Source organism: Camelina sativa, chromosome 2 (assembly GCF_000633955.1).
Source record: "Camelina sativa cultivar DH55 chromosome 2, Cs, whole genome shotgun sequence".
NCBI classification, from domain to species: domain Eukaryota; kingdom Viridiplantae; phylum Streptophyta; class Magnoliopsida; order Brassicales; family Brassicaceae; genus Camelina; species Camelina sativa.
This window is the reverse complement of record NC_025686.1, coordinates 23,196,591-23,223,047: the sequence shown is the minus strand read 5'-3', so window position 1 is coordinate 23,223,047 and position 26,457 is coordinate 23,196,591. Positions and strand designations below refer to the sequence as shown.

Below are 26,457 nucleotides of genomic sequence, written 5' to 3'. Positions count from 1 at the left end.
TTTATGAGTCTTCTCAGTTCTTCCATAACTCAAGATTTTATCAAGTTGCTTGGTGCCTGCAAACATATGTATCTTCCTATGCTGCTGATCCAAATCTGATTGTAATTGTGAAGTTTTTTCTTTTTCTTTACACAGCTGCTCCTCTAGTTTGTCAGCTTTCGCAGATAACACCAACTTTTCTTTCATCAAAACTAGTGAGTCTTTAGCAATCTTCTTCTCATCCTCTAATTCATTTTGTAAAGTCACGATCAGTTCCTCAAGACGAAGTTTTTCCTTTATTAATTCTTGGTTCTCCTTTCCTAGAGTTATGAGTGTGTCTCGTACTTCTTTGTAACTCTGAACAATGTCAAGAATCTCTTCCCCTTCTGATTCTGAATCAGTTACTTCTTCCCCATTCTCAAACTTAGTGATTCCGACCATTGCCACCAGATTAATAAGCTCTTCCTCGCTACTGCTATCATCATCTAATTCATTCTCAATACTGATCATGGACTTCTCTTTCTTAGTTTTAGAATTACTCACACATAAATCATGTGTATGTCCAGTACCTTTGCAAATTGTGCACTTTGCTTCTCGTATCTTGCTTGAAGGACATTCTCGAATAAAATGTCCATATCCTTTACACTCATGACACTGCATATCAGCTTTTCTGTCTTCACTTGTTCTTTTGAATAAGGTAGTTTTCTTTTGTCCTTGACCCTGTTCAATCCTTCTCAATGCTCGATCAAACCTTCGTACCAGCAGACTTACAGTATCCTCCTCTCCTTGACCAGTCGTATCTTTGCTTGCAGTTAAGGCTATGCCTTTTGGTTTCTTGATTCCGTTCAGCTCCATCTCATGTGCCTGTAACATTCCAACCACTTCACCATAGCTGAGATTATCCAAGTCATGAGATACAGTTAAAGCTGTCTTATACCCCATGAACCTAGATGGAAGACATCTTAGAAACTTTTTAATTAATTTCGGGTCTTTATAGGTTTTTCCTAGGGTTAAGGCCTCTTGTGCTAATGCACTCAACTTGGAACTGAAATCTGAGATCGACTCATGATCCTCCATCTTTAGGTTCTCAAATCTTGATGCTAACATGTCTTTTCTTGAGCTCTGCACTTTGGTGGTGCCTTCATAATGGATCTGGAGGATATCCCATGCTTCTTTTGCTGTTTCGCAACCCTGAATCAAATCGAACTGCTTCCTCCCAACACTGCAATGAATTGCACTTAAAGCTCGCGAGTTATATTTCGATTTCTTTTGTTCTTCATCAGTCCATTCTGATTCGGGCTTTGGAATTCTCTTTCCTGATTCATCTTTGATCGTAGGTTCTTCCCACTTTTCCAGAACAGTTTTCCACGCAAGTCGATCAATGCCTCCTATTATGGACTTGATCCTTGACTTCCAAAATCCATAATTTCCATCATCCAAAACCACCTTATTGTTGTTGATCAGATCTCCGTAGCTCTCCATCTTGTCCGCAGGAACTCACCCGTAATATTTTGAACAAGTGCCGCTCTGATACCAATTGAAAGTATGAGAACTTGTGATCTAATCAATGTAACAAAGGTTTCTTTTAAACTTCTCTTTGATTGATAGAAAATCTGTTTACAAGTTTGTTCTAAACAATTTTCTAATCTCTCAAGACTCTTCTAAAAGAACCCTCACGCTCTCTCTCTAAGTTCTTAGCTCTTCTTATTTCTTAAAGACTAAAACTTAGAAGCTAGGTTAACTTTTCCTTGTTTGTGCTAAGACTTACAATTAGCCTTTGCACCCTATTTATAGAACTAAGACTTCTCCTATTCTAAACCTAATAGGATTTGGACAATTTCCTTTTTCTTTATGATATAGGAAATTTCCCTCTTTATGTTTACATTCCTATTGTAAACATGAAACTCTTTGTTCTTCTAGAAGCTTCTCGCACCTTCTACTCTTGTATAATTCTTTTAGCTTGTTAAACACCGACATAATCTTCCTGATGTTCTGTTCTTGAATCAGTACTCTGTTCTTCTGAATCAGTACTCAGTAATCAGTACTTTAGGTATCTCTTTTGATTGTTATACTATAAATTATGGGACATCATCCCACTCATGGACCATTGTTACCCCACTCATTATTTGATTTGTCTCTTTCTTTTCAAAACATTATATATATATAAATATAAACATCATAAATATAAACATTTGGATTGGCAAACGCACATTTTTCCTCGTACCCTAAACAACATCGTATTGATATGGGGACCATGCACATAATGAATCAAATCACATGAAAAGTTTTTATCATTTTTTTTTTGGTGAAGGATTTTCTTGCATAAAATTTAGAAGGATATAAAGAAATCAATGCATAACATCGTTTATCCTTTATCGTTATATGTGAGAGAGTTAAAAGAGATCCCAGCAAGAAAAGCTTATCCTTTATCGTTATCAACTTGTAACATCGTTTATAAAATATTATATTAATTATCATACGTTAGTACTCAATACCAATATGATTGTTAAACTAATTAGTGTGTGAATCAAATGGTTCAGCCGTATTTTTTAGTTAACTCCCTATATTCTTTATTAAAAAAATTTCTTAGTTGAGGATGGAGAAGATCTGGATCTACTAGAATCACAATTATCCGGATTATTGTAAGTAGTGACTAGTGAGATAAGCTGAACCAGTTAATAAACTAAATAGTATTCATTATGATATCTATGTTAAAGAAAGCGTAGAGTATATGTTTATAAGAGGTAAGAAAAAATTCTAAATTGAAACATGCAAAACAAAAAATTGCAACTTTGGAATCTTTAACAACGAATGAAGCTGCTCATTTGGGGACAGCTGTTAACATCACAGCAAGCTTTTATTGTGCTTGAAAAACAGCACACACACATAAAAAGCAATATGAGTTACCCAAAAGGTATTAAACAAATTAAAACGACATTTTTGGATTTTATTAATTAAAAACCAAACTCAGATTACTTTGCTCTTAAAAAAATATCATTCTGAAAAAAAATATAGATTTATGCACAAAGACGTGATATAATTAAGCTTTAATTCTGTACGTTGTGACAAACAAAAATAAATAAAAATAAGTATGAAGGAAATAGATAAATTATTTAAATTGGAAACAGAGATCGTCGATGCTCACCAACATTAGTGACAATGCTATATATAAATTTAGGATCATGAAGCCTCTATATCTAAAAAAGGTAGTATTTACGTAATCTGGCTATTAGGATATGTCTTTATGCTATGGGTTTTCTGTATTATTGTCCAATGGTTATTCTTAGAACGATTTATTTTTTAATGATACACAGTGATACTTATATTGTGATGAGTATAAGTACCAAACCTTGAGTAGGGACAGAGAGTAGGGGCATTGACTCGTAAATAAAGGAAAAAGTTAAGGCAATTGTTTTTGGATTGGCAAAAAGAATATATACAGTATTTGGACTGGTTTTGAGTGATGTTGATAAAAAAAGACAAAGACTGGTTTGAGTGAGGTAGAGAGAGAGAGTCCGGGAGAGAAAGAGATAGGGAGACAAGTGAGAGAAAAAAATAGGGTTTTTAGTGAAGTAAAGAGAAAGAAGATCTGGGTTTGGACTGAGCTAGAGAAAGAGGTCAGATCTCTTCTTATTTTCTTTCTTTTTTGATTTCTCCTCCATCGTCCTTGGCTGTTGCATCATCTTCAACAGACCCATCAAATCTAAAAATGTAAACATTTTTTGTGATAAAAGCTTGAGCCCATCGATCATAAATCTTTACATTTTTTTGTTTGAAAAGCAATTACTCTTTACAAACCTGATCAAAATGCATAAAGCTCTTAACTTTTGATATCAAAGTTTTCATTTTTTTTGTGAAAAAGTTTCAAGCTTTTTTTTGTAAACAGTTAAAAGCTGGATTGCAAGCTTTGTTTCTTAATAGTTTCTATGGATTCCTTTTATTATGGCCGGTTAACTGGATTTCAAGCTTGTTCTAATCTCGTTTCTATGGATTCGTTTGTGATTGAAGCTTAAACCCATCATCAGTCTTTGCATTTTTTTTTGTTTGAATATCAATTACTCTTTATGAACCTCATAAAAATGCAGAAAGGTCTTAACTTTTTCATATTTTTTGTGAAAAAGTTTCAATTTTTTTTTTGTAAACAGTAAAAAATTTGACTGCAAGCTTGTTTCTTAATCGTTTCTATGGATTTCAATAATGGGGATTTCAAGCTTGTTCTAACTGTTTTTTTTTGTTTTCTGTCTGCTAGATATGGATAGCGGAAATAAAGGAAAGGGTAAAGGAAAAAAAGTTCCGGAAGCTCCACCAACGAGAAAGGTAAACAAAACTTGTTTTTTCGTCATCATTTATTAAAACCTAATTTCAAACAACGGAACTGAGATACATAGTATCAGTGATTAAAATAATTTTACTCCATTTATATATTTGTTTTTTTATATATGTAGGTTTCTACCGGAGGAGCGAGTACATCAGAGGTTATCATAATTATTATCTCATTTTCATTAATTATATATAGTTTGATTTGGAACGTTAATACTAAAAAGGTTGGGTAATCGTATTATGTTTTTATAGCCTGATTCTTGGGATTGGGGAATGTATCCCGGTGTAATCGACCGTGTCCTCGATCAAGTAAATCAAGGTACCTGCCTGAGATATCTATTATATTGATCAATTAATAATGTGTTACATTAAGATGAATTGTAAATAAAAACCTAAGAATTTGGAAGACGTAATACAGTCCTCTTGAAAAACGAAAGTGACAGTTTCATCCAATAAAACTACGACCACAAGCATCTGAGTATATAAAATGAATGAAAAATTGATGAGTCGTTGTTTTATTACGCCTTTCAATTAATCTAGTAATTGAAACTAATGCCACTGTCTCTCTTTGGTACTTTTTTGTGCAGCCACCTGTTGGGCAATCCCAATAGTGAGGGCAGTGCAAGCTCTTTTGAACATTGGTGTCGGTTTGCAGCAGCAGATTCAACTGTCAGTGCAGCATATGGTCAACAATGTGGTCTTTTGTCCAGATCAAGGCGTCGCCAACATCAAATTATCTTTAAATTTCATGAAGAACTTTGGAGTTTGTGTAGAAAGTCAGTGTTGCCACCGTGGTGAGCTACAAAGGAGAAAATGCAAACATCCAAAGGTAAGTCATATTATATTATTCTTAGATATTTCAAATTATCAATAATTAATGTGAAATTCACTATATTGACAATTTTGGGTAATAATAACTTAATTAACACACTATAGTATCTCATTCCTACATTCACACTAGGTTTGGGTAAAAAAACCTGAATCAAAAATTTGAACCATAACCGACCTGAAAATATGGTCTCGAATCCGAAACTGAAATCGGTAAAATACTTTATTAGGTCCTAATCTCCTAAACCCAAAAATCCAGAACCGAACCTGGGACCGAACCGAGAACCGAGTGGATACCCGACATGCTCAAAATAAAATAATATACATAAAAATATTAGTTATAATTTGTTTCTTTATAACATAGTTATTCAAAACTATAGCTGAAAATTCAAAAATATTAACTTTTTCTAGATCAAAATACTAAAAAATAACCAGAATTATATTGAAATGTTTAGCTATATATTCAAAAATTTAACCAAAACTTTTAAAACTTATTTTTTTTAAAAGTTTTTTTCTTAATATTAATCATTAATTTTTTCAAATAATCGGGTAAAAGTCGGGTATTTTGGGTAATCGGGTAAAACTTTGGGTAATCGGGTACAAAATACCCTAACCCGAATGATACCCGATTTTTTCCGGATATTTATAGGTTCTGAAATTTTAGACCCGAACCGACCAAACCCGGTAAAACTCGAACCGAACCCGAACCGATATTTTCTATTTACCCTATTGGGTCCTAAACTCTTCTACCCGAAAGATCCGAACCCGATCGGTTCCTACTCAAACTCGACCCGAGTACCTGAATGTCTAGGGCTAATTCACACAACATTTATGTAGAAAGACCAAAAACCTATCATCATTTGTAAATTTTTAAAAAAGTTATTGTAGCATAAATACTTTTGGTTACATTTTATCATCATTTGCAGGTTCACTGCTACACAGTAGACAGCTACATTTACAGCGCTGACATTGAAGATGAAGATCTTGTAGAAATAGTTCGAAGGCAACCTGTTGCAGCCTTCATGTCATTTACTGATGAACTATTAGACTACGACATCGATAGAAACGTAAGTTTAAATTATCAATATATTTTTTTTTACTATTATTTATTTCAACCTCCAATTTATGTATAATTTTTTGTTTGTTTTGTAGTGGATGTTTCATCGTGATCGTACCGAAGATGGACTTTTCACTCCCATGCATACTGTTCTTATAGTAGGTTATGGACGTCACAACGGATGACCATATTGGATTGTCCAAAACTCATGGGGAGAACATTGGGGAGATGGAGGATATGCTTATGTCTACCGCTCGACTGTTCGTGGACGTTCACTGTCCCAGTTTGCTGCAGTTTTTCAACCTAACATTAGAGGATTTCCAAGATCTCAGGGACCAGATCAAGCATGATTTTCGTTTATATTTCTTAGGTTTTCCTTTAATCAAAACTAGAGATTTTAATTTTTCATTGTACAGAAGATATTTTTTATTGATGATAAATAGTTAATCTTGTCATGGCTTCAACTTCTCCGATTAATTTCATGTTACCTTTTTAAACTTAACAGGAATCGGGATAAGTTGATCCGATTTTATGGTAGTATTCTCATCAGATTTAGAACCTCGTCAGTGTTCTTGGAAATCCTCAATAAAAAATCGGATCCAATTTCTTCAATGACGTTTTTTCAAACCAGGTGTTGATATATCCTCCTTATCCACACACTTAGCAATCGATAAGACAAATATTTTGAGAATACAATGAGCAATTTCTCCCACGCTGACCTCATATTATATGATTTATGAATATGCAGCAACTCTCTCTCTTGGGTTGCTACCAGTCACATGAATTGTGTTCTCTTATTCAAATCTTTTAGACAACAACATGATAATCCTAGCCGATATTCAACTTTATATGGAAAGCTAAAACATCAGCAAGTAACGGTCGTGCGAGGAATTAGAGTAGGTCTTGGCCAAAAACAATACCGGCTAGAAGAAAACTAGTTCGAGAGAATACAATCAACACTGAGAAGTGGGAACTGTCGAAAGATGAGCAGAATAGCAAATAAAAGATACAAAAATCAAGAACTGTAGAAGATTCAGATGGTTCAGAAGAGTAAACTATCGAAACATAAAGATATGTCTTGAGACTCGATACAACTTATTAGACTAGGACAACGTTTCTAGACTGAGAGGACTTCAATAGGCAACACTAGAGGGTGTTAAACAGTGTGTGTCATCATCACCAAGGGAATGGTATACTTTTCCTTTAAAGAGCAGACCAGGTATCGAGAGAACAAAAGTAGAAAGCTCCAGTACGATCGAAGACAAAAGGGACACCAGCTTCAGGAGGAGCACGAAGAAAGACAACAGGTGGTTTATCTACACATGAAAACACAACATATTAATAATTAGCGAATTGATGAGGGAAAGCAGAGCCATTGATTGGTTGGTTTGATCAGATAAAGCAACAAGGTAAAGGAAGAGTAAGAAGCAGTACCCTCGTCATCAGAATACATGGGAACGGGAGGTTGCACATCTATAGAATCCATCTCTGTATTGCACAATAAACACACAAACGAGTTAACAACATCCGAATAAGGTAAGCAAGCTAGCCAAAGATTCTAATCAAAGCAGAAACCAAACATAGAGAGAGAGAGGGATATAAGAAAATCACCTTCTTGCTTGGGCTTGAGCCTGAAGATGGGAATATCATACCGTTTCTGTAGACGCCACACTCTTGCTTGATAGATTTGCGATTCAGGATTGGATGACGCCCTATCTGTAGCCCAGAATGTTAAAAAGCAGAGAAGACCACCAGAAAATCTGAAATTTGCTGAGACATGCTTGTCGAACACGAGCTTCTTCGTTCGATGAGCTTTATTGTATTTCTCAATGGCAAAGANAAGAAAGACAACAGGTGGTTTATCTACACATGAAAACACAACATATTAATAATTAGCGAATTGATGAGGGAAAGCAGAGCCATTGATTGGTTGGTTTGATCAGATAAAGCAACAAGGTAAAGGAAGAGTAAGAAGCAGTACCCTCGTCATCAGAATACATGGGAACGGGAGGTTGCACATCTATAGAATCCATCTCTGTATTGCACAATAAACACACAAACGAGTTAACAACATCCGAATAAGGTAAGCAAGCTAGCCAAAGATTCTAATCAAAGCAGAAACCAAACATAGAGAGAGAGAGGGATATAAGAAAATCACCTTCTTGCTTGGGCTTGAGCCTGAAGATGGGAATATCATACCGTTTCTGTAGACGCCACACTCTTGCTTGATAGATTTGCGATTCAGGATTGGATGACGCCCTATCTGTAGCCCAGAATGTTAAAAAGCAGAGAAGACCACCAGAAAATCTGAAATTTGCTGAGACATGCTTGTCGAACACGAGCTTCTTCGTTAGATGAGCTTGATTGTATTTCTCAATGGCAAAGATGGTATATTCACGGATGATTTCAGCATTGCTTCGTCTTTGGCTAATAGGCGGTGAAGTATCCAACGACCTAGTAGGGAACACGTAATCATACTTCTCCCAATCAATCGTGAAACCCTAAATTAAAGCAAACGGATCCCAAAAAAATTATATTCTCATCAGATTTCGAATCGAAACTAAATTTGAAGGAAAAAAAGGAATCTAGAGATCGGATTTTACCTCGGATTTATTGTACTCGTAGTGAAACATCCCATACTGTCGAAGATACTCATCATCTTCCACGTTTCCTACCTTGAGCTGTTTTGACGACGCTTTCGATCCATTGTCCAACTTCAGAATCTTACAAGGACGATCGTTAACCTCCATCGAAACAGTGTCCACCATCATCGCAACCCTAACAAACGTACGTACCTTCGCGAGGAAGAAGAAGAAGAAGAGAAGAGAATATTCGTTTCTGGTTGAAAGATTCGGGAAAAAACTTGTCTACAAAATATCTTCTTCCGACTTCTGAACCACACATAATTTATAAATAGTTAAAAGAAAAAAACAACCGCCAATAATTCTCAATAAAAATACAAAGCCCACTACTGTGTAATGGGCCACACTAAGCCCGTTAGCCTCGTCGTATCATGCTGAATATGAGACAAGTAGATTGGAGACATATTAATAATAATCTGTGTAAATGTTTTTATTTTCTTGTCCAAGTTTTCTTTTTATTCAATAACTACAACAATTTTTTAGTTCATTTTTGTTAATTAAAATTTATGATAAAATTTAAACTAAAATCCTACCTAGGTTTCTAATCTAATACTAGCTTGAATAACTTTTTTTTTTTTAACAGTTTATTGTCTCTAAAATAGTTTTCTGCAGTAGTCGGTTGTCTGTGCGAAATATACAAAAGATCTGGACATGTACCTGAATATAAAAGCCAAATTAAGTTCTCAAAAACAAAAATCCAAATTTTATGTAATGAGGAAAAAAAATCCAACAAAAGCCCCATATTATGTAAACGCACGTTGAGCAAATAATTTTAGTTCATGTGGACAAAATATGTTTTCAAATGACACTTTCAGAAACCTTGAGCCATAAGAATGATTGCAGAAATATTAATTGTGTAGTTTTTCATTACTTAATTAGGTCTAACAGTTTTATATGTATTTTTAGTTTAAATCATAATTAACTTGAAATCGTTTGTCCACTACATACATAACCGAGAACATTGTGGTAAAGCAAGTTTAGATTGAATCATAATTACTTTAAAGTCATTATACATTTATATTTATTAGATAAGAAGCTCTCAAACATAATCAACCAAAACATCTATTAATCATTATTCAAACTTTTACAATTTATGAATGCATAACACATATAATATTATGTTACCTCATCTTCGTAATACCCTCGTGTAATTACTCTTTCATATTGGATATCCAATGAAAACCTTAGTTGGATTACATGAAAACCCATTTAAAACCAAAAGAGAGATTGTAATGATATCATTACCATACATGTGAAATCTTAGATGGGTCACATGAAAACTCATTTAAACAGAATGATAGATTGTAATAAATAATGATATAATACATGTGAATAAGCCATGCTATGAAAATTTATTAAAAAAATATATAGATTTGAGCAAATATTTGTAGTGTCATAGGCACCAAATACGTACTTAAATAACAATTTTAGATGCCAAAATTATTTGTTGGGGGTGTTAAATGATGAGATAGGTGAGAGACATTTTAAACACGATATTTCGTATTGAATGCTAATATTGTCATCTATTAGTTCAAACTTCAAATTGATGTAAGTCATAAATAACATCAATATACATATTTAACACTAATATTGCTAATTACAATATTAGTTCAACACTTAGCAAACAGTCAATTTTAGTCGAAAGGATAAAGTCACAAAAATACTAAAATAGATTTCATATATTTGTAAACACATGGATTTTGCATAACAAATCAATGTAAATACGGAAAATAATTTGAATGTTCATATATTTTTTAATTATTTACATTGTGTTGTACCCCTAAAAATTAATCTTATAATACAAATTGCAGTTTTAGCAACAGTAAATTATATATGTCAATGTATATGTTACTTTGAGGATCAACTATCAGAAAATTTAATTACATACATAAGACTATAAGAGAGACAAAAAAAAATGTAAGTCTAAACAATCAACTTAGCCGCCGTTTTGACAGAGACAGCTTAATTGGGCTTATGATAAACCCATTAAGAAGATGAAAGAAAAGCCCAAACAGCCTAAATCTCCTCTGGTCTCCGTCGTTGTCGTTGCCTCCTCCTCCTCCTCCTCCTCCGTCTCAGTGTCATGGCGCCTAGAATTTTGCTTAGCGGAGATCCTCTTGGACGTCTCAATCAGCTCTTCAAACGTGTTCAATCGGTATCTCTCTCTATTTCTCCTTCTGCTCTACGATCTCACGTGATTCTGTATCTCTTAGGGTTTTTAATCGAAGAAGTTCCAATCTTTGCAGGTTAGCAAATCCGCTGGTCCGTTTGATGCTCTAATTTGCGTCGGACAGTTTTTTCCTGACTCTCCGGAACTTTTAGATGAGTTTCTGGAGTACGTCGAAGGTCGAGCTCAAGTTCCGATTCCTACTTACTTCACCGGAGATTATGGCGTCGTCGCCCCTAAAATCCTATCGACGACTTCTAAGAAAGCTGAGAATCAAGGGTTTAAGATGGATGGGCTTGAGGTTTGCCACAACTTGTTTTGGTTAAGAGGAAGTGGGAAGTTCACTCTTCATGGTAAGTGTTTCAGAAAGAATCGATTTTTATATTTTCAATAGGGTTTTTGTCAATGATATTGTGCTTTTGTTTGTGTTGTTTAGGTTTGTCTGTTGTTTACTTATCTGGTAGACAATCATCTGATAGTCAATTTGGGAAATATAGTGAAGATGATGTTGATGCTCTTCGTGCACTTGCTGAGGAACCTGGAGTGGTTGATTTGTTCTTGACATATCCTTTTTTTTTGTATTTGTTGATGAATTTGGAACTATTGGTTCGAGCCTTCCTAAAAATTAAGTTCTTTTACAACTTGGTCGTCCTTAATTACTTTACACTAATGAATGGCCTGCTGGAGTCACAAACAGAGCTGCGGTTTCTGATGTTCCTGAAGGAGTGTCTGATTCATCGTGTAGTGATTTCACTGTTTCTGAATTGGTAATGGAAGTTAAACCTCGGTAAGTACTTTTTTTCGATTCTTATATTGTTGTTACTGGGAAATGTTGATAAGTTAGGAACTTATTTTGGTGTTTCTGTTGCCTTTTGTGGCAGCTATCACATTGCAGGTTCTATGGGGGTATTTTATGCCCGTGAACCTTACCTCAATGCTGACTCTACTCATGTAACTCGCTTTATTGGTCTTGCTCAAGTTGGAAATAAAAACAAACAGGTGTGTTCTTTATAGTTCCTTTCACACATCTTGGTACCTCATTGTTTTTCTCTGTTGATATTGGTTCCTTTCTCTTTGATTACATGCCTCGGAGTGGTTATCTTAACTGTATGCATGGCTCCTTCTAATATGGATAAACCTAGTATGCAGAATCTGTGCAAGCTCATGAATCACATCAAATGGAATTTCTTGTTTGTGTTTTCTGCTGATTTGTTTCTGATCATCATACAAATTTCACCAATTCTTCAATGTTACTTCCTTTTTCATATCTACAGAAATTTCTTCATGCGCTTTCTCCTACACCAACATCTACCATGTCACCATCAGAACTTAGTGCAAGGCCTCCAAACACTACAATACGTCCTTATACTTTACAAAAGGGAGCTGCTGAATCGAAGAAGAGACCAAATGATAGTGACTCTGATTCACAGTATTGGAGGTATGATGTCTCAAAGCGGCAAAGGAATGGATCTGAAGGGGAAAAGCTCTGTTTCAAATTTGTATGCTCAGGTTCCTGTCATCGTGGGGAAGATTGCCATTTCCAACATAACGCTGAAGCAAGAGAACAGTGTCGTAGGGGTGTATGTCTTGATCTTATCATCAAAGGTAAGTGTGAAAAAGGCCCAGAGTGCAGCTACAAGCATGAGTTTCAAAATGAAAGCGTACAAAGGAAGCCCAGATCTGAAAATGCTAACAGGTAATTTCTGATTTGCTTCTGATCACTATTCTTGCAAAGTTGGTGCCATTTTTGCTAGGGGCTGAGACAGTAATTGTTGTTTCAAAATTGCTTTCTCAGGTCAAAAGAATGCTGGTTTTGTCTGTCAAGCCCGAGTGTGGAGTCACATTTGATCGTCAGTGTAGGGGAAAGTTTTTACTGTGCTCTACCCAAAGGTTATCTAGTGGAAGACCACATACTGATAATCCCAATCGAACATTTTCCCAATACTCTGGTCTTATCCCCTGAGGGTGAATCAGAGCTCAGTAGATACCAAAATGGTCTGAGAAATTGTTACAAGAGCCAAGGAAATGATGCAGTTTTCTTTGAATTGGTCTCTAAACGTGTTTCTCATGCTAACCTCCAGGTAAGGAAAGTTCCCATTGCAAATCAGGTAGGTCTTTTGAATCAAAGAAGTTGCTTACATTTGTCTGTTTTAATCTACTTCTGTAGGTTGTTCCTGTTCCATCATCCAGAGCTCGTCTTCTTCCAAATATCTTTAGTCTGGCGGCTGAAAAACTGGGGTTTAAGCTTGTGACGAAAAAGTGTAAGCTGAATTTTCTGTATTTCCTTCTCTATCTTATCGAATCTATGGAGGCATGGACCCTAGATTATATATACCTATGTTCGTCCCTAGCTTTCTGAGTTACCTTTTTGATTAAGTTATGTTGTCTTTATTGCAGTTAGTGATAGTTCTGATGGCAGAAAATATCTGCAGAAGGAATACGATGCAGCTTTGGGGCTCTTCTATGTGGAACTTCCTGATGGAACGGTTTTATCACACACCCTGGAAGAGAACGAAGTTTTCCCTGCACAATTTGGACGGGAGGTAAGACATTTCATGCATGGGTGACTTTGCTTAATACTACTATAGAAAGATGCCATCGATAATTCATATGCATGATGATTTTAACAATATGTTCAATACGGAGTTGAACATTCACCATAGTCCTTTTATGCTTAGACCATAATATTTGAAGTTTCTGATTCGATTAGATAGATAACATCTGATCCACCCTAACATTTTTAGGATCCCAAAGGCATTTTGTTGCTTAGGAAATGACATTGGATTTTACAGGTTCTAGCAGGGCTGCTAAAGATCCCAGATAGGGCTGACTGGAGAAACTGTAAAATTAGCCAAGAAGAGGAGGCAAAGCTGGCTGAAGATTTCAAGAAACAATTTCAAGAATTTGACCCTTGCCAATAACGTTGCTGGACAAAATATACGATCACATATTATCTTGTGGGCTTCAATAATGTAAACTCAAAGTCTCCAATGCTCTCAGGTATTGTGTTTCTGTTCTAGTTTAATGCCAAAATTTCTACTATCTTTTGACCGATTATGTTTTCATCTAACCGCCAGACTTGAAATTTTCTCTAGGTCGGAAGCCGAATCATGGGATGCACCATCAAAGATAGCTTTGTTTGTCTCTCTCCATCTCTAGAAACAGGTTCATCAACAGTGTTCTTTATTTTGCTCAGTTAAAAGCTAACAGTCTTATTCCATATCTTATCTTACTGTTTTGCTTGTAACTTCTTCTTTTTGCATCTTGTAAAACAGTTTCTTTGATTAAATTATAGTTTGTTTGTTGAGATGTAAGAGAGTGACCATCAGAGAAACACACAACAGTCGCATTTGCTTCACATGTTTTCACCTAAACTACTGACTTCTTGTTGGTTGGTAAAAAATTATTTTTTCTCATCTAGTAATTAATCTCAATCATTTCTAGCCTAAGTCTAGAATGGTTACTGTAATAAACCAAAACCCACGGAGCATCAATCTTTAACAGCTTGATGAAAACCACATTCGTGTCAAAACAATGAGAGTGAAGCTGGTTTTAGTGAATCAGAATCAAACTCTCAGAAGCATTTGAAAGATGGTACCTTGAGAATGAGGTTAAACATATGGTAAAAGAAGAGAGAAACATCATCTCTTCATCTTTAAGGTTATAAATCAACCTTTTTCTTTTGTTGATGTTGGTTGTTGCAGCTTTAGCAAAAGAGTAAAGGAAACAAAACCAAACCCTCCTATAAAGGGTTTATAGATTCTTGTCTATGCCTGTGCACATGGCTCTGTAGTATTGTTACCTTCTCAATCCTTTAAATTTGTATGGTCCCATATAGTAGTAGGTCTCTCTATATATATATCTCTCTCTTTAAATGCATCAACAACCCTCTAATCTTCTAGTAATTTAGGCTAATTTGCATATTTTTGTAAGATTAATTTCCCCATTTATTGTTGTTTTCCTTATTTTGGAAAAATGAATAATAAATAAATTTTGTCACTGGTGGTAGTACAGTCCCACCTGGACTTAGTCGGATCCAGTTCAGACTTCAGACATCAGAGAGGAATATTTATTAATATCGGTGGGTATATTAGTAATCAATTTGTCACGAGGCTCGACCATCATACGAAATATCTCATCTCATTATATAGGGAGGCCGGCTAATAATTTAGTACTAGTGGTTAGATTAGGTAAATAGGTAGTAGTACATATTTTTGACCACTTTAGATTTCGACAATTTATAACATTTAATCAAACTCAGTTTCTATTCTTTAATCTTTGTTTATGGTCTTCCACCTAATTATATTGGACTTTATAAATACTACTATACGATATTCAAAGAATATACAGTAGTATATAATAAGATTTGTTTGAACAGTAAAGAAGAAACAAAGAGAGAGCTAAAGGTCGTTGTCCGTGATCACTTCTTACAGTTTAAACGACAAGAAGCCAAACTCAAATCTGGTCGTATTGAATCGTTTTGCTGATGTCCCCACACATACGACACCAAATTACGATCTGCAATACTCGCCACTCCTTCTCGTTTTCTTCTGAATCTCTATGATTCGTTTTCTTTTTTTTTTTTTTGTCGGTGCTTTGCATTTGCATTGAAACGAAATAAGATTTTTAATTTTGTTTTATTTAGGGTTTTTTTTATAAGTTCAAAACTTAAAAGTCATTAATTAGTGACAACGGAACTGATTCTTACACCACGTGTTTTGTTACGATTTTTTTTCTTTTTTTTTTTTTGTAAAAAAATGTATTCTTATAGGTGAATTAATTCTTAGTAAAGAAGAGCTCTGGTGTTTGCTTGGCTTTACTCTACTTTATGAACAAAAAATATGTCATAATCTACACATATCACCATTTTGCTAATGTAATAATTCAAGATTTGAGATATGCAAACTTAAAATTCATTTTTTTCAAAGGGGGTAATAAGCTTAAAATACAATATAAATTAGAAAATGTCATTTCTATTTAAAGGTTGAATTTCATTACATATCAAAATCATTCATACAGTGATTCTGTTTGGAACTAGCGTGTGATTATGGACTCACTGTTTACTTAAACGATTAATACTATAATTTGAACAAAATCTATGTTTTCTTTTGTCCATGTTAATGAAATGACGTTTCCGAACGTTCATTTTGCATGGTTGTGATCTTTTTTATTTCCTCACCAAATATGCTACACCGAGAGCGAGCAAAATGCAAAATCTTGGGAAATACGAGCAAGACGATAGAAGTCAAGTTAGGTGTTTTTAAACTACTACAACATTTTAACAATTTGTTTATGCTTTTGTTCATCACTTTCCCGCAAAGTTAGTTATAATTCGATTTTTCTAATTGGAGCCTAGGAAGATGTATCCTAAATTGTCTATAAAAGTCCATCTCTTTTTCTTTCTTTTTTTTGGTATTAGGCAAGTTTAAATATTAATCCGTGATGGAGCGCCTCTGTAATCAGTAATATATTTTAAAAATTTCCCGGGAGGTCTTCATCCACTAGAGAGAATGATCAGTACACTTTTCTTCTTGGTCAACATGTTATCAATTAACTTGTGGACCTAATCTTTGACATATTTAAATCTTATTATTCGGCTTGTGATCAATTTCAAAAAATTTATAGACTTCCATTTTAATTTGATGGAAGTATATAGAAGCTGTTACGTCGGTGCTTATGTTGTTCCCATCAATTAAAGTGAACTGTTGCTATCAGTTTTATAACCATAGGTTTTTTTTTTTTATCTATCTATCTTCTTTTCTTTCATAAAGCAAACAAAGTAAGATATGAGAACAACGTGTGATTCTTGTAATCTTGTGAGAAGAATGAGAAAAATAAAAAAGAATATACGAAACTTGTATTTTAAAACCAAGAAGGTTTGATTGTTATTTTGAAAATGAAGGAAGCGTAACATACGTATTATTATATGTTTTTTTTTTTTTTTTTTTTTTTTTTTTTTTTTTTTTTTTTTTTNCTTTCATTAATTACCGAAAAGAGTTACAATGAAGCAAATAAGAACCAAGAGAACCAATACAAAGGGTAAAGGGGAAGACGGATAGAAGAAGGGAGAAGAGAAGGTGTCAGCTAAACCGCGCCTGACCAACAGAGAAGAAGAGGGAGACCTCGTTTCAGACCCAGCTGATGCATCGCCGTACATTTGGTCTTTACTGTAGAGAAGACCAAAGAGGCCACCCTGATCGGGGGGAGAGTTAGACCGTCGTGGTAGCGTCTGTTACGTTCATGCCAGATTTCATAGATAGCTCCTTGCCAACCTTGAAGAAGGGCAAGGGATTGAAACTTGGAGGTAGAGATAGTAGGGAGCCATGCCAAAACTCGATCCCATTGAGCCGGGGCATTTGGGAATTGAAGTTTAAGGGTGATCCTTCGCCATACCTCCGCTGAGAAAGTACATTCGAAGTAGAGATGGTCTCTCGATTCGTTTGCTAGACCACAGAGAATGCAAACCTGTTCTTACGTACTTTGTTTGTTTTTCTTGGTGAAGATTGGATTAAGATTTAAGGGGATATAGGAACGGGTTAATTTGTCTCCTCATTGGATTCCTTTTTCTTTAAATTCAACAATTTTTACAATACAAAACAAATTTCAATCCATTCCACCACTTATTATCTTTGACTGTGGAGATTAATCATTATGAAAACATAGACTTCATATGCATGATCATACATATCACTAGTAGATATAGACAAACATAACTTTTCGAAGGTATTAACTTTGAGTAACTGAGTTGAGGAGATTTGAAAAATATAAAAGTTTAGTCGTGCGTCAATTAAGGGTATTTTCAACAATATTAATTAGTTTTATTTGTTCCCTATTTTTTTTAAATATATATTTTGTATCATTATTATTGCGTTTGTAACCAAACAGGACTTGAAATCTTGTTCAAATAGGATATGCTTCCAAGTGTTTGGTTATAATTTCAATCGGAGACAACAACAACTGTTTATAACCATGTCCTACATATATAAAAGAATGATTTACACGACAGAAATTTTGTTAATTTACAGGAATCATGCCAACATATATCTCCATATGTAGTATATATAACATATAGTATGTTGTTAAAATGTTTCAAAAAGTGTAAAATAAGTATCTTAAAAGTGGGTTTAGCTTTTTACTAATCTTATCTAATTTGACATGATAATAACCTTTACCCTGTTTTACTTATCAATAAATCCAAAAAATAAATTAAAAACGGTGGTTGGTTAATCATTCGTAAAGATTCAATTATATGTAGATCTTTGTCTCACTACAACTAATTAGAACGTAAAAATAATTCTAATTTTTTTTATGTTTTGGGAAACGCTTTATTTCACATAATTCTCAAAACCCAATGAAATTAAAACATACATGTGTAGGAAATCTATTTGACTAAATTAACATAATAGCACTTTCATGGAACACAAAAAGAATTTTAAATTAAATTCACTTCTTCAATCCAAAGAGAGCAAAAAATAAAAAAAGAGAGGTCAATAATAAACAAATGGTTTCTAAAACCCCACTAGGCTCTTCTCAGACAAATACACACACACTAGTTTTCCTCCATTGACACTATCCCACTACCTTCTTCTTCTTCAAAAAAAAAATCCCACCTTTTCTGTTAAATCAAATCTCTCTCTCTCTCTCTCTCTCTCTCTCTTGATCTCTTGTGACCAATTGAGAGAAGAAAGAAACGTTTTTTTTTGTTCAAACATGAGAGATTAATTGCACAATACATCTTTTGATTACTACCGTTCTCTTCCACCAAACTCAGTTCCTGTCTTTAATTTAATCTCTCTCTTTTTTTTTTTTGTGAACATTAAAAGAGAGAAAAATATAAAAATCATTCCTTTGCTTCTTTATCACTGTTCCTTTGCTGCAGAGCTTCTTCTTGCGTTTGAAGTCATTTCATCTCCTTGTGCCACACTTACGATTGCTTTAAACTTGGGAGAGCTTTAAAGATTGAAAAAACCCATCAATCAATTCTTTTTTTCAGTCTTCCTCGTGATCATCGAGGAAGCTTTGATCTCTTCTATGGAATGGAGATTTTTATTCTCCTTCTTAGGATCTCTCTTGTTTCATCAGTTTTAGTTGCTGCTTCTTCCTCAGGTCTGTTCTTTTTTAATTTCATTTGCCCTAACAAAAAAAAAGCCAATTATTTGTTTTAACTTTTTTTGATTAGTTTGGGATTGATCAATTTGGTAAATTTGAAACCTTTTTTTTAGTTTGGTTTTTGCTAAATTCAATAAAAAAGGAAACTTTATTGCAAACACAATGCGACGCAATTGAGAAAAAAATGTGTTTTTTTTTTATAAAGATCTCAAATTTTTGGGTTTAATTGTTTTTTAACTTCAGGATTGGATTTGGTATCTCCGTTATCATCATCACCACCGTCTCCATTACCGGAAATTTCAAAAGGGTTTGGTCAAGCACCGAGTCATTCACCTGAATCTCATAAATCCGGCAATGTGCCACCGTTTCAACCTTCTCAACCGTCTCTTCCTCCTGTAGCTGACGTGGCAGCTCCACCACCGTCAGATTCCATCGGAAGTGAAGCGCCGACCGGTGAGCCTATCGTCTCGGTTCCTGTTGCTCCAGGTGAAGTGTTGATCTCTTCTTATAGACAATTAATCGAACACTTGGCAGGCACTTTTGAAACAAAAAAAAAGGAACTTGAATTGAGTATTAAAAATTCAATTTTTTTTAATTGGGTTTTGATTCTAATTCAGCTCCAGCTACAGTACCTGTGAAGGATTTACCGGGAAATTCGCCTCTGGTTCAGCCCATTGTACCATCTGCTTCACCACCTCAGTTCATTCCAAGAGATGCACCAAAGGAGCCTCCTTTCTCAGGAAGAGTTTCTCCAGGTATGCGTATATACTGCGAGTTCCTGATATATAGTGATTAAAATCTTGATTCTTTAGCTTGCAATGTTTAGTCTGTAATCTCGAAACTTTAAACGTTAGCATAAATCTTGAATCTATAGCTTGCAATGTGCTCTAGTCTTTGACTTGAATCTTGAAACTGTAGCATAAATCTTGAATCCTTTAGCTTGCAATGTTCTCTAGTCTTTAACTTGAAACTTGAAACTTTAAACTTTAGCATAAATCTTGAAGATTTAGCTTGCAATGTTGTCTAGTCTGTAACTTGAATCTTGAAACTTTAGCATAAATCTTGAAGCTTTAGCTTGCAATGTTGTCTACTCCGCAGGCCCGGTTTCATCCCCTGTTTCAGATATTCCTCCATTTCCATCTGTGGCTCTGCCTCCGCCTACACCGAGCAGTGTACCTCCTAGAAATTCTTCTGACAATCACAAGCATCCAGTTGAAAAGCCTATTGCTCCTGGTATAGTACCATGTTTTGCTCTCCCCTTACTCTATTTATCTTTCGAATTCGTTTTATGGCATAAACTCATTTTTCGTCTCTGAATTCAGTTGCATCTCCACCAACAATATCAATTGACATTTCCCCGCCAGTTCATCCCGTCTTACCAACGTTAACACCCTCTAGCTCACCTGGTATGCTTTTGCAGAATTACTTACTCTGTATATAGTTTCCTCATATTGTTGCAAAAATGTCTCTGTTTATTATCTTGAGATATCTCTCAAACTGTGCAGTGCCCACCTCAACTCCAACAAGAAGAAATCCGCCAACTACGCACCCGGTTTTCCCAATAGAATCCCCTGCTGTCTCACCAGGTTTGCTCAAATTTTGAATGTGTGTTTATCCGTTAAAAAACCATATCCTGAACATCAACATTTCCTCTTCTTTTCTAGACCATGCTGCGAATCCAGTAAAACATCCACCGCCCAGCGATAATGGAGATGATAACAGAAGTCCAGGTGCTGCACCGTCAAATGAAATTGCTAAACCCTTACCTGTCGTCCCACATAAAGGTTAGATTTTTTTGAAGGCATCAATCATATAAGTTACCGTTATTTCCGGTATCAAGAAGACTAAAATCATTTTATTATTATATTACAGCTTCTCCTCCTTTGATAGCTCCCTCAGCTCCAAAATTCAACGGACACTCTCATCATACATCTCCATCTACTACTACTCCACCGCCAGATTCTACACCAAGTAATGATCACCGCCATTTTTCATCATCTCCTCCTCTACCTCCAAACCATCGACATCATCAAGAACGAAAGAAGATCACAAATAGTCCAGCTCCTTCACCACCATTACCGCATCCAATATCTCCAAAGAAGTCAAACCATCGTAAAGGTTTCTACTTTGAGATATTTAGATTGGTCAGTCATCACACTTCTCGTGATCTTAATTCTCTGTTTTTCTTATGTTGTGTTGTTGTTATAGGTTTAATGACCCCTCCTCCATCAGCACACCATGCTCCTTCTTCTCACATTCCTACATCTTTGATTTCTCCTGCTCACGCTCCAATCTCTTCCTCTATGCAACGCATCTCCGCGGCTCCAGCACCTTCTCCAACCCAAGGTTTGACTCTGCTCATAATCTTCGGACAACAAAATTTGTTATATCTGTTTTATATTTAACCTCTTTGCTTGATGTGAAATCCTAAATTCTGTTTGCTTGTCCTAAAGTTTTTCCTCTCAGGTCCTCTTCAAGACCTTCACAATCTCGGAAATTCCCACTCGGTCCACCGCTTCAAGCATTTCCTCCTCCTCCCCCTAATTCAGGTTCTTAAAGATTTTTTTTCATATATTTTGGGAACAAAACTGTTTTGTTTCGGTGTGAAACTAATTGCTGTTGTTGTGTTCTGTAGATTGTTCTTCAACTGTTTGCTTGGAACCGTACACAAACACACCTCCAGGATCTCCATGTGGTTGTGTTTGGCCAATTCAGGTTGAGCTGCGCCTTAGCATGGCGCTCTACGACTTCTTCCCTATGGTTTCAGAATTTGCTCGGGAAATCAGTGCTGGAGTTTTCATGAAACAAAGCCAAGTCCGTATAATGGGAGCTAACGCGGCTAGTGAACAACCCGAGAAATCCATTGTTCTTATCGATTTAGTTCCTCTCGGAGATAAATTCGAGAACATGACTGCAATGCTGACTTACCAGAGATTCTGGAGTAAAAAAGTCTATATAGATGAACCAATCTTTGGCAGATACGACGTGATTTACGTTCGTTATCCTGGTTTACCTGCTTCTCCGCCAACTTCTGGTATGACCATTATAGATCAAGGACCATACTCCGGTACTAATAATGGAAGGGCAGTCAAACCGATCGGGGTTGATGTTCCAAAGAAGCCCCACAAGAAGGATCTCAACGCCGGAAGTATTGCTGTGATTGTTTTATCAGCAGCTGCTTTTATCGGTTTATGTTTCGTTATCGTTTGGTTTTTGGTTTTCCGACGACAAAGAGATCAGCGGCGTCTTTCTAAAAGAGCACCAGTTGCTCGCTCTTCGCTGCCTTCCCTCTCGAAACCATCAGGTAAAAAACGGTTACTGATAAGGCACCCTTGTTAGTTACTACTACTGTTGCTGTAGGAAGAAACAGGAAATATAACTAAGTTGAATGTGCAGGCTCAGCGAGATCTTTAACGGGAAGCCGGTTTAGCTCAACTTCATTGTCATTTGAATCAAGCATTGCTCCGTTTACTCTCTCTGCAAAGACGTTCACCGCAAGCGAAATAGTGAAAGCTACTAATAACTTTGATGAAACGAGGGTTCTTGGTGAAGGTGGATTCGGAAAGGTTTATGAAGGTGTTTTTGATGATGGAACTAAAGTAGCAGTTAAAGTGTTGAAGAGAGATGACCATCAAGGTAGCCGAGAGTTCTTGGCTGAAGTTGAAATGCTTAGCCGTCTTCATCACAGAAACCTTGTGAATTTAATCGGTATTTGTATCGAAGATCGTAACCGTTCCCTGGTTTATGAACTCATACCAAATGGCAGCGTTGAATCTCACCTCCACGGTATGTTTTCCAGACCTTAAATATATATCAATTTGGTTTGGTAAGATATGGTTTTGGTTTTCTTATATTTGAAGCTAAATCTCTTGTTTTCTTTCTGTTTCTTGTTCAGGGATCGATAAAGAATCTTCGCCATTAGATTGGGATGCTAGGTTAAAGATAGCTCTTGGTGCTGCCCGTGGTTTAGCGTATTTACACGAAGACTCTAGCCCCCGGGTTATACACAGAGACTTCAAGTCCAGCAACATCCTTCTTGAACACGATTTCACACCTAAAGTCTCTGACTTTGGATTGGCTCGAAATGCCCTTGACGATGAAGATAACAGACATATATCGACTCGTGTTATGGGTACTTTTGGGTAAGATAACAAAAAAAATCACAATTGGTACAAACTGCTGCAAACTTTTTTTTGTTCCTGTTCAGATTTTAACTTATAAATGTTGCTTTTTGATAGGTATGTGGCACCGGAATACGCAATGACTGGGCATCTTTTGGTGAAGAGTGATGTGTATAGCTACGGAGTTGTGCTTCTCGAGCTACTTACAGGGAGGAAACCGGTGGATATGACTCAACCAGCAGGACAGGAGAACTTAGTTGCATGGACTCGGTCTTTTCTCACAAGCACAGAGGGGCTTGCAGCTATTATAGATCGGTCTTTAGGACCCGAGATCTCATTCGATAGTATAGCTAAAGTTGCGGCGATAGCTTCGATGTGTGTTCAACCGGAAGTATCGCACCGTCCTTTCATGGGAGAAGTAGTGCAAGCTTTGAAACTTGTCAGCAACGAATGCGATGAAGCTAAAGAACTTAACTCTGTAACTTCAATAACTCAAGACGATCTGAGAGATGACACACGAGCTGAGAGCTCTTGTGGTGGAGGCTCAGGGAGGATGGCTCGGTATCCGTTGCTACCGAATTACGACTCTGAGCCTGACACAGAAAGAGGACTTTCAGTGTCGGATATGTACACAGGGTCAGGGAGGTTCGAGAGACAGTCTAACTCAGGTCCCTTGGCCTCGGGTCGAGGCAAGAGGTTCTGGCAAAAGATGAGGAGATTATCGACAGGAAGCTTGAGCGAACACGGGACACCAACTGTCATGTTAAGATCCGGTTCGCGTTGAACGATCTTTTGCCAGCTACAGAACATTGGAGTTTTGATTGCCGCCCTTGTAAGTTAAAAAGACGGAAGGGAAGCTGGTGGCTTGTCTTACAAGCAACTCTTTGCCTCCTAGAAGTGGAAACCGGTTAATCGAAGAAACCAAGAAGAGATCATCATTCCCAGTGTCAACAAATTAGTTAAAAGAGATGTTTGTATGTTAGAAGAGAAACAAGAGATTCTGTTTAATTTGAATGTACATATCACGTTTTATGAGCTAGCAAGCATGATCTTCCTTTACAACTCCGGTACAGACCACCGGTTCGACTAATAAAATTGGATTTTTAACACATATAAAGCCATTCCATATTCTGATTGGTTGTTGCGTTTGGACCAATGGAATCATAAAAATCGTGTGTTTGTATCGATGAATATAAAAAATATGTCAGCGTCGCATCGCTGCAAGGGAAAACAAAAAAGTGTACAGTCCACAGTGACCAAACAGATGGCACGTCCCTGTAAGTTTCGAAATCAATTCGAGACCTATTAACGTCTTTTCACATCACTAATTCTGTCTTTTCATTTTTTTTTCTTTTTCGTTTGGTATATATGAGAAAGAGAGAACATTAAAGAAAAAGAAAAATATCCACCCACTTTTGGTTTTATCAGAGAAAAGTCCAACTACATAAGTTAGTGGTGTATTGAAAATTTACTCACCGACCAGCTTCCTAATTTTAGTAACTCCTCATCAATTTTTCCATACCTTTTCCTGGATTCCTTTTTAAAATTATTTTACATAAAAGTATTAGTGTATGATACTATGAATTTTGAAAGTAACTATCAACATTACTCTATATCATCACGAGTTTAAGATCCTTGTTCCTTTGTCTTCATATTTTCTTGGTGGACTTTTAACGAAAGCAAATGCTAAAATTATATTATTAGTAAAACGTGTAACATATTTTCAATAACAAAAAAAGACAGCTTATAGACTTAATAATTACAGGACTCAGTTCATTGTATTTTATTGATATTATCACCAAAAAAATGTATATTTTCCATGTATATATATGTCTACACTTTTTGTATATATATAAAGTGTGCAAGAAACAAATATCACAACAGTAGTGGTACGGTCTCACTCTTTATAATTTTGACTCCTCTCTCTTGAGTTCCGAGAGAGAGAGAGAGAGAGAGAGAATGGAAGACGAAATGAGGAAGAAAGAAGACGAGACGGCGGAGAAGGAAGTGACGACGACGACGAGGAATACGCTAGTCGTCGACGAGTATACGCCTGATGAAATCATGAGTCTCGTTGAGTCATCATCATCATCTTCACCGACGACGACAATGACGACGACGGAGATCGAAGGAGCGAACTTTTCCGGCGAGGGGGGTTTCAGAGTGAGGTTTATCGACGATCCGTACGCGGTTCCGTTGGTTGTTCAGTCTTCTTCCGGTTACATCACGATCAACGTCAACGAAGAGAGCTGCGGGCCTTCGTTCTCGGACAGCGACGCTTCGGCAATGGCAAGCGTCGACGCTAGTGGTCTGTACTGTTTCGAATACGGTGGCGAGAAAGAAGGCGGCGGCGCGTGGAGTACAAACGAGGTGAGCGCGAGTGAGTCGTGTGAGTGGAACGACGATTTGCTTGCGAGGTTTCTAGGCGAGGACGAAGAAGACTGTGTTTGACCGTCTTTGGAGGGTAGTTTGGTCATTTCCTTGGAGGGTAATTATGGGAGAAAAAGTGAAAATGATTTACACGTTGTTGGTAAAATAGGTTAGCAAGAAAAATGGAAAAAAACAAAAATCAGTAAATGGATGGTCGTAGTCTCGTAGACTCGTAGAAAAATAGGGCTAGTTGGTAGTTAAGTGGTTTTAATGTGACCATTTTGGTAATTTCGGCACATTGCAGTACTAATGTTTCTAGGATTTAGGGGCTATTTTGTAAATACGGAAACTATTAATCCCGTGAAAAGTAAGTGCTTTATTTTACAAATGAATCCCTAGAGTTTTGCATGTTCTCATCATCTAACGTACGTTTTTAAAATAACCTAATGGATACTTAGCCTAGTTGAAGGCCCATTAAGCATAAGACGGAGATCAATGTAAAGAGGTTCTTGGCAAATTTTAACACTCATTTGTATTACTAGTTGGAGGAGGTAATCGAATCTTTGCACGACCCATTACAACAATTCATTGTGATGTTCTAGATTCCCTCAACGAATATCCTCTAGCCAATTCAATGTATAGATACCGTGTATGAGAATCTAAAGGAATCACAAATTCATCATTAAACATTACATATTGACCTTTGAAACCCGTTTCCACACTTGTTCTGTATTCTTGAGTGTCGTCTGTCCATGCCATAACTATATATTTGTTAGCACCATTGCAAAGTTTCAAAAAATCTCTGTCATCATTTGTGAGTACTCGAGAGATCCGCACGATTAGCTCTGTACTTATGTCATGTTC

The 26,457-nt window shown here is 36.1% G+C and overlaps 5 protein-coding genes across 7 annotated transcripts; 4 read left to right on the top strand and 1 right to left on the bottom strand.

Annotated features, from left to right (window-relative positions):
* LOC104756128 (cathepsin W-like) lies at positions 4,231-6,369 on the top strand. Its single transcript, XM_010478658.1, has 6 exons — positions 4,231-4,296; positions 4,425-4,454; positions 4,552-4,618; positions 4,887-5,128; positions 6,054-6,194; positions 6,280-6,369. Exons 1-6 carry the CDS (start codon positions 4,231-4,233, stop codon positions 6,367-6,369), a joined length of 636 nt encoding a protein of 211 aa, XP_010476960.1.
* On the bottom strand, positions 7,076-9,072 carry LOC104733728. The gene is made up of 4 exons (XM_010453285.2): positions 8,788-9,072; positions 8,343-8,685; positions 8,166-8,219; positions 7,076-7,500 (listed from the first exon to the last, which is right to left on the bottom strand). The coding sequence occupies exons 1-4, from the start codon at positions 8,953-8,955 to the stop codon at positions 7,388-7,390; spliced, it is 678 nt and encodes a 225-aa protein (XP_010451587.1). The 5' UTR covers positions 8,956-9,072; the 3' UTR covers positions 7,076-7,387.
* LOC104733722 (zinc finger CCCH domain-containing protein 64-like) lies at positions 10,830-14,300 on the top strand. The gene is made up of 11 exons (XM_010453281.1): positions 10,830-10,981; positions 11,073-11,346; positions 11,430-11,556; positions 11,661-11,780; positions 11,875-11,992; positions 12,268-12,689; positions 12,789-13,074; positions 13,161-13,254; positions 13,391-13,536; positions 13,786-13,993; positions 14,089-14,300. The coding sequence occupies exons 1-10, from the start codon at positions 10,910-10,912 to the stop codon at positions 13,912-13,914; spliced, it is 1,788 nt and encodes a 595-aa protein (XP_010451583.1). The 5' UTR covers positions 10,830-10,909; the 3' UTR covers positions 13,915-13,993; positions 14,089-14,300.
* Positions 18,526-24,282, top strand: LOC104733706 (receptor-like serine/threonine-protein kinase ALE2). 3 transcript variants are annotated; one of them, XM_010453275.2, is made up of 14 exons: positions 18,526-19,099; positions 19,346-19,588; positions 19,732-19,857; positions 20,201-20,335; positions 20,425-20,508; positions 20,608-20,688; positions 20,767-20,886; positions 20,975-21,220; positions 21,311-21,448; positions 21,556-21,651; positions 21,738-22,406; positions 22,499-22,888; positions 22,998-23,244; positions 23,341-24,282. In XM_010453275.2, exons 1-14 carry the CDS (start codon positions 19,030-19,032, stop codon positions 24,005-24,007), a joined length of 3,312 nt encoding a protein of 1,103 aa, XP_010451577.1. In that variant the 5' UTR covers positions 18,526-19,029; the 3' UTR covers positions 24,008-24,282. The 3 variants fall into 3 exon arrangements, with proteins under 3 accessions (XP_010451577.1, XP_010451572.1, XP_010451569.1); XM_010453270.2 differs by having other exon boundaries at positions 19,726-19,857; XM_010453267.2 differs by having other exon boundaries at positions 18,527-19,099; positions 19,720-19,857.
* LOC104733699 lies at positions 25,115-26,021 on the top strand. The gene has a single exon (XM_010453259.1). The coding sequence runs from the start codon at positions 25,183-25,185 to the stop codon at positions 25,672-25,674; it is 492 nt and encodes a 163-aa protein (XP_010451561.1). The 5' UTR covers positions 25,115-25,182; the 3' UTR covers positions 25,675-26,021.

Excerpts from the sequence above, each read along its gene's own strand:
- LOC104756128 (XM_010478658.1), top strand. The coding sequence starts at position 4,231 with ATGGATAGCGGAAATAAAGGAAAGGGTAAAGGAAAAAAAGTTCCGGAA. Across the intron at positions 4,297-4,424 it reads AAGCTCCACCAACGAGAAAG|GTTTCTACCGGAGGAGCGAG; the intron begins GTAAACAAAACT and ends TTATATATGTAG. Across the intron at positions 5,129-6,053 it reads GAAAATGCAAACATCCAAAG|GTTCACTGCTACACAGTAGA; the intron begins GTAAGTCATATT and ends CATCATTTGCAG.
- LOC104733722 (XM_010453281.1), top strand. The coding sequence starts at position 10,910 with ATGGCGCCTAGAATTTTGCTTAGCGGAGATCCTCTTGGACGTCTCAAT. Across the intron at positions 11,347-11,429 it reads TGGGAAGTTCACTCTTCATG|GTTTGTCTGTTGTTTACTTA; the intron begins GTAAGTGTTTCA and ends TGTGTTGTTTAG. Across the intron at positions 13,255-13,390 it reads TAAGCTTGTGACGAAAAAGT|TTAGTGATAGTTCTGATGGC; the intron begins GTAAGCTGAATT and ends TCTTTATTGCAG.
- LOC104733699 (XM_010453259.1), top strand. The coding sequence starts at position 25,183 with ATGGAAGACGAAATGAGGAAGAAAGAAGACGAGACGGCGGAGAAGGAA.
- LOC104733706 (XM_010453267.2), top strand. The coding sequence starts at position 19,030 with ATGGAGATTTTTATTCTCCTTCTTAGGATCTCTCTTGTTTCATCAGTT. Across the intron at positions 20,887-20,974 it reads ACCTGTCGTCCCACATAAAG|CTTCTCCTCCTTTGATAGCT; the intron begins GTTAGATTTTTT and ends ATTATATTACAG. Across the intron at positions 21,221-21,310 it reads GAAGTCAAACCATCGTAAAG|GTTTAATGACCCCTCCTCCA; the intron begins GTTTCTACTTTG and ends TTGTTGTTATAG.
- LOC104733728 (XM_010453285.2), bottom strand. The coding sequence starts at position 8,955 with ATGATGGTGGACACTGTTTCGATGGAGGTTAACGATCGTCCTTGTAAG. Across the intron at positions 8,686-8,787 it reads ACGAGTACAATAAATCCGAG|GGTTTCACGATTGATTGGGA; the intron begins GTAAAATCCGAT and ends GCTTTAATTTAG. Across the intron at positions 7,501-8,165 it reads CATGTATTCTGATGACGAGG|ATAAACCACCTGTTGTCTTT; the intron begins GTACTGCTTCTT and ends TTTCATGTGTAG.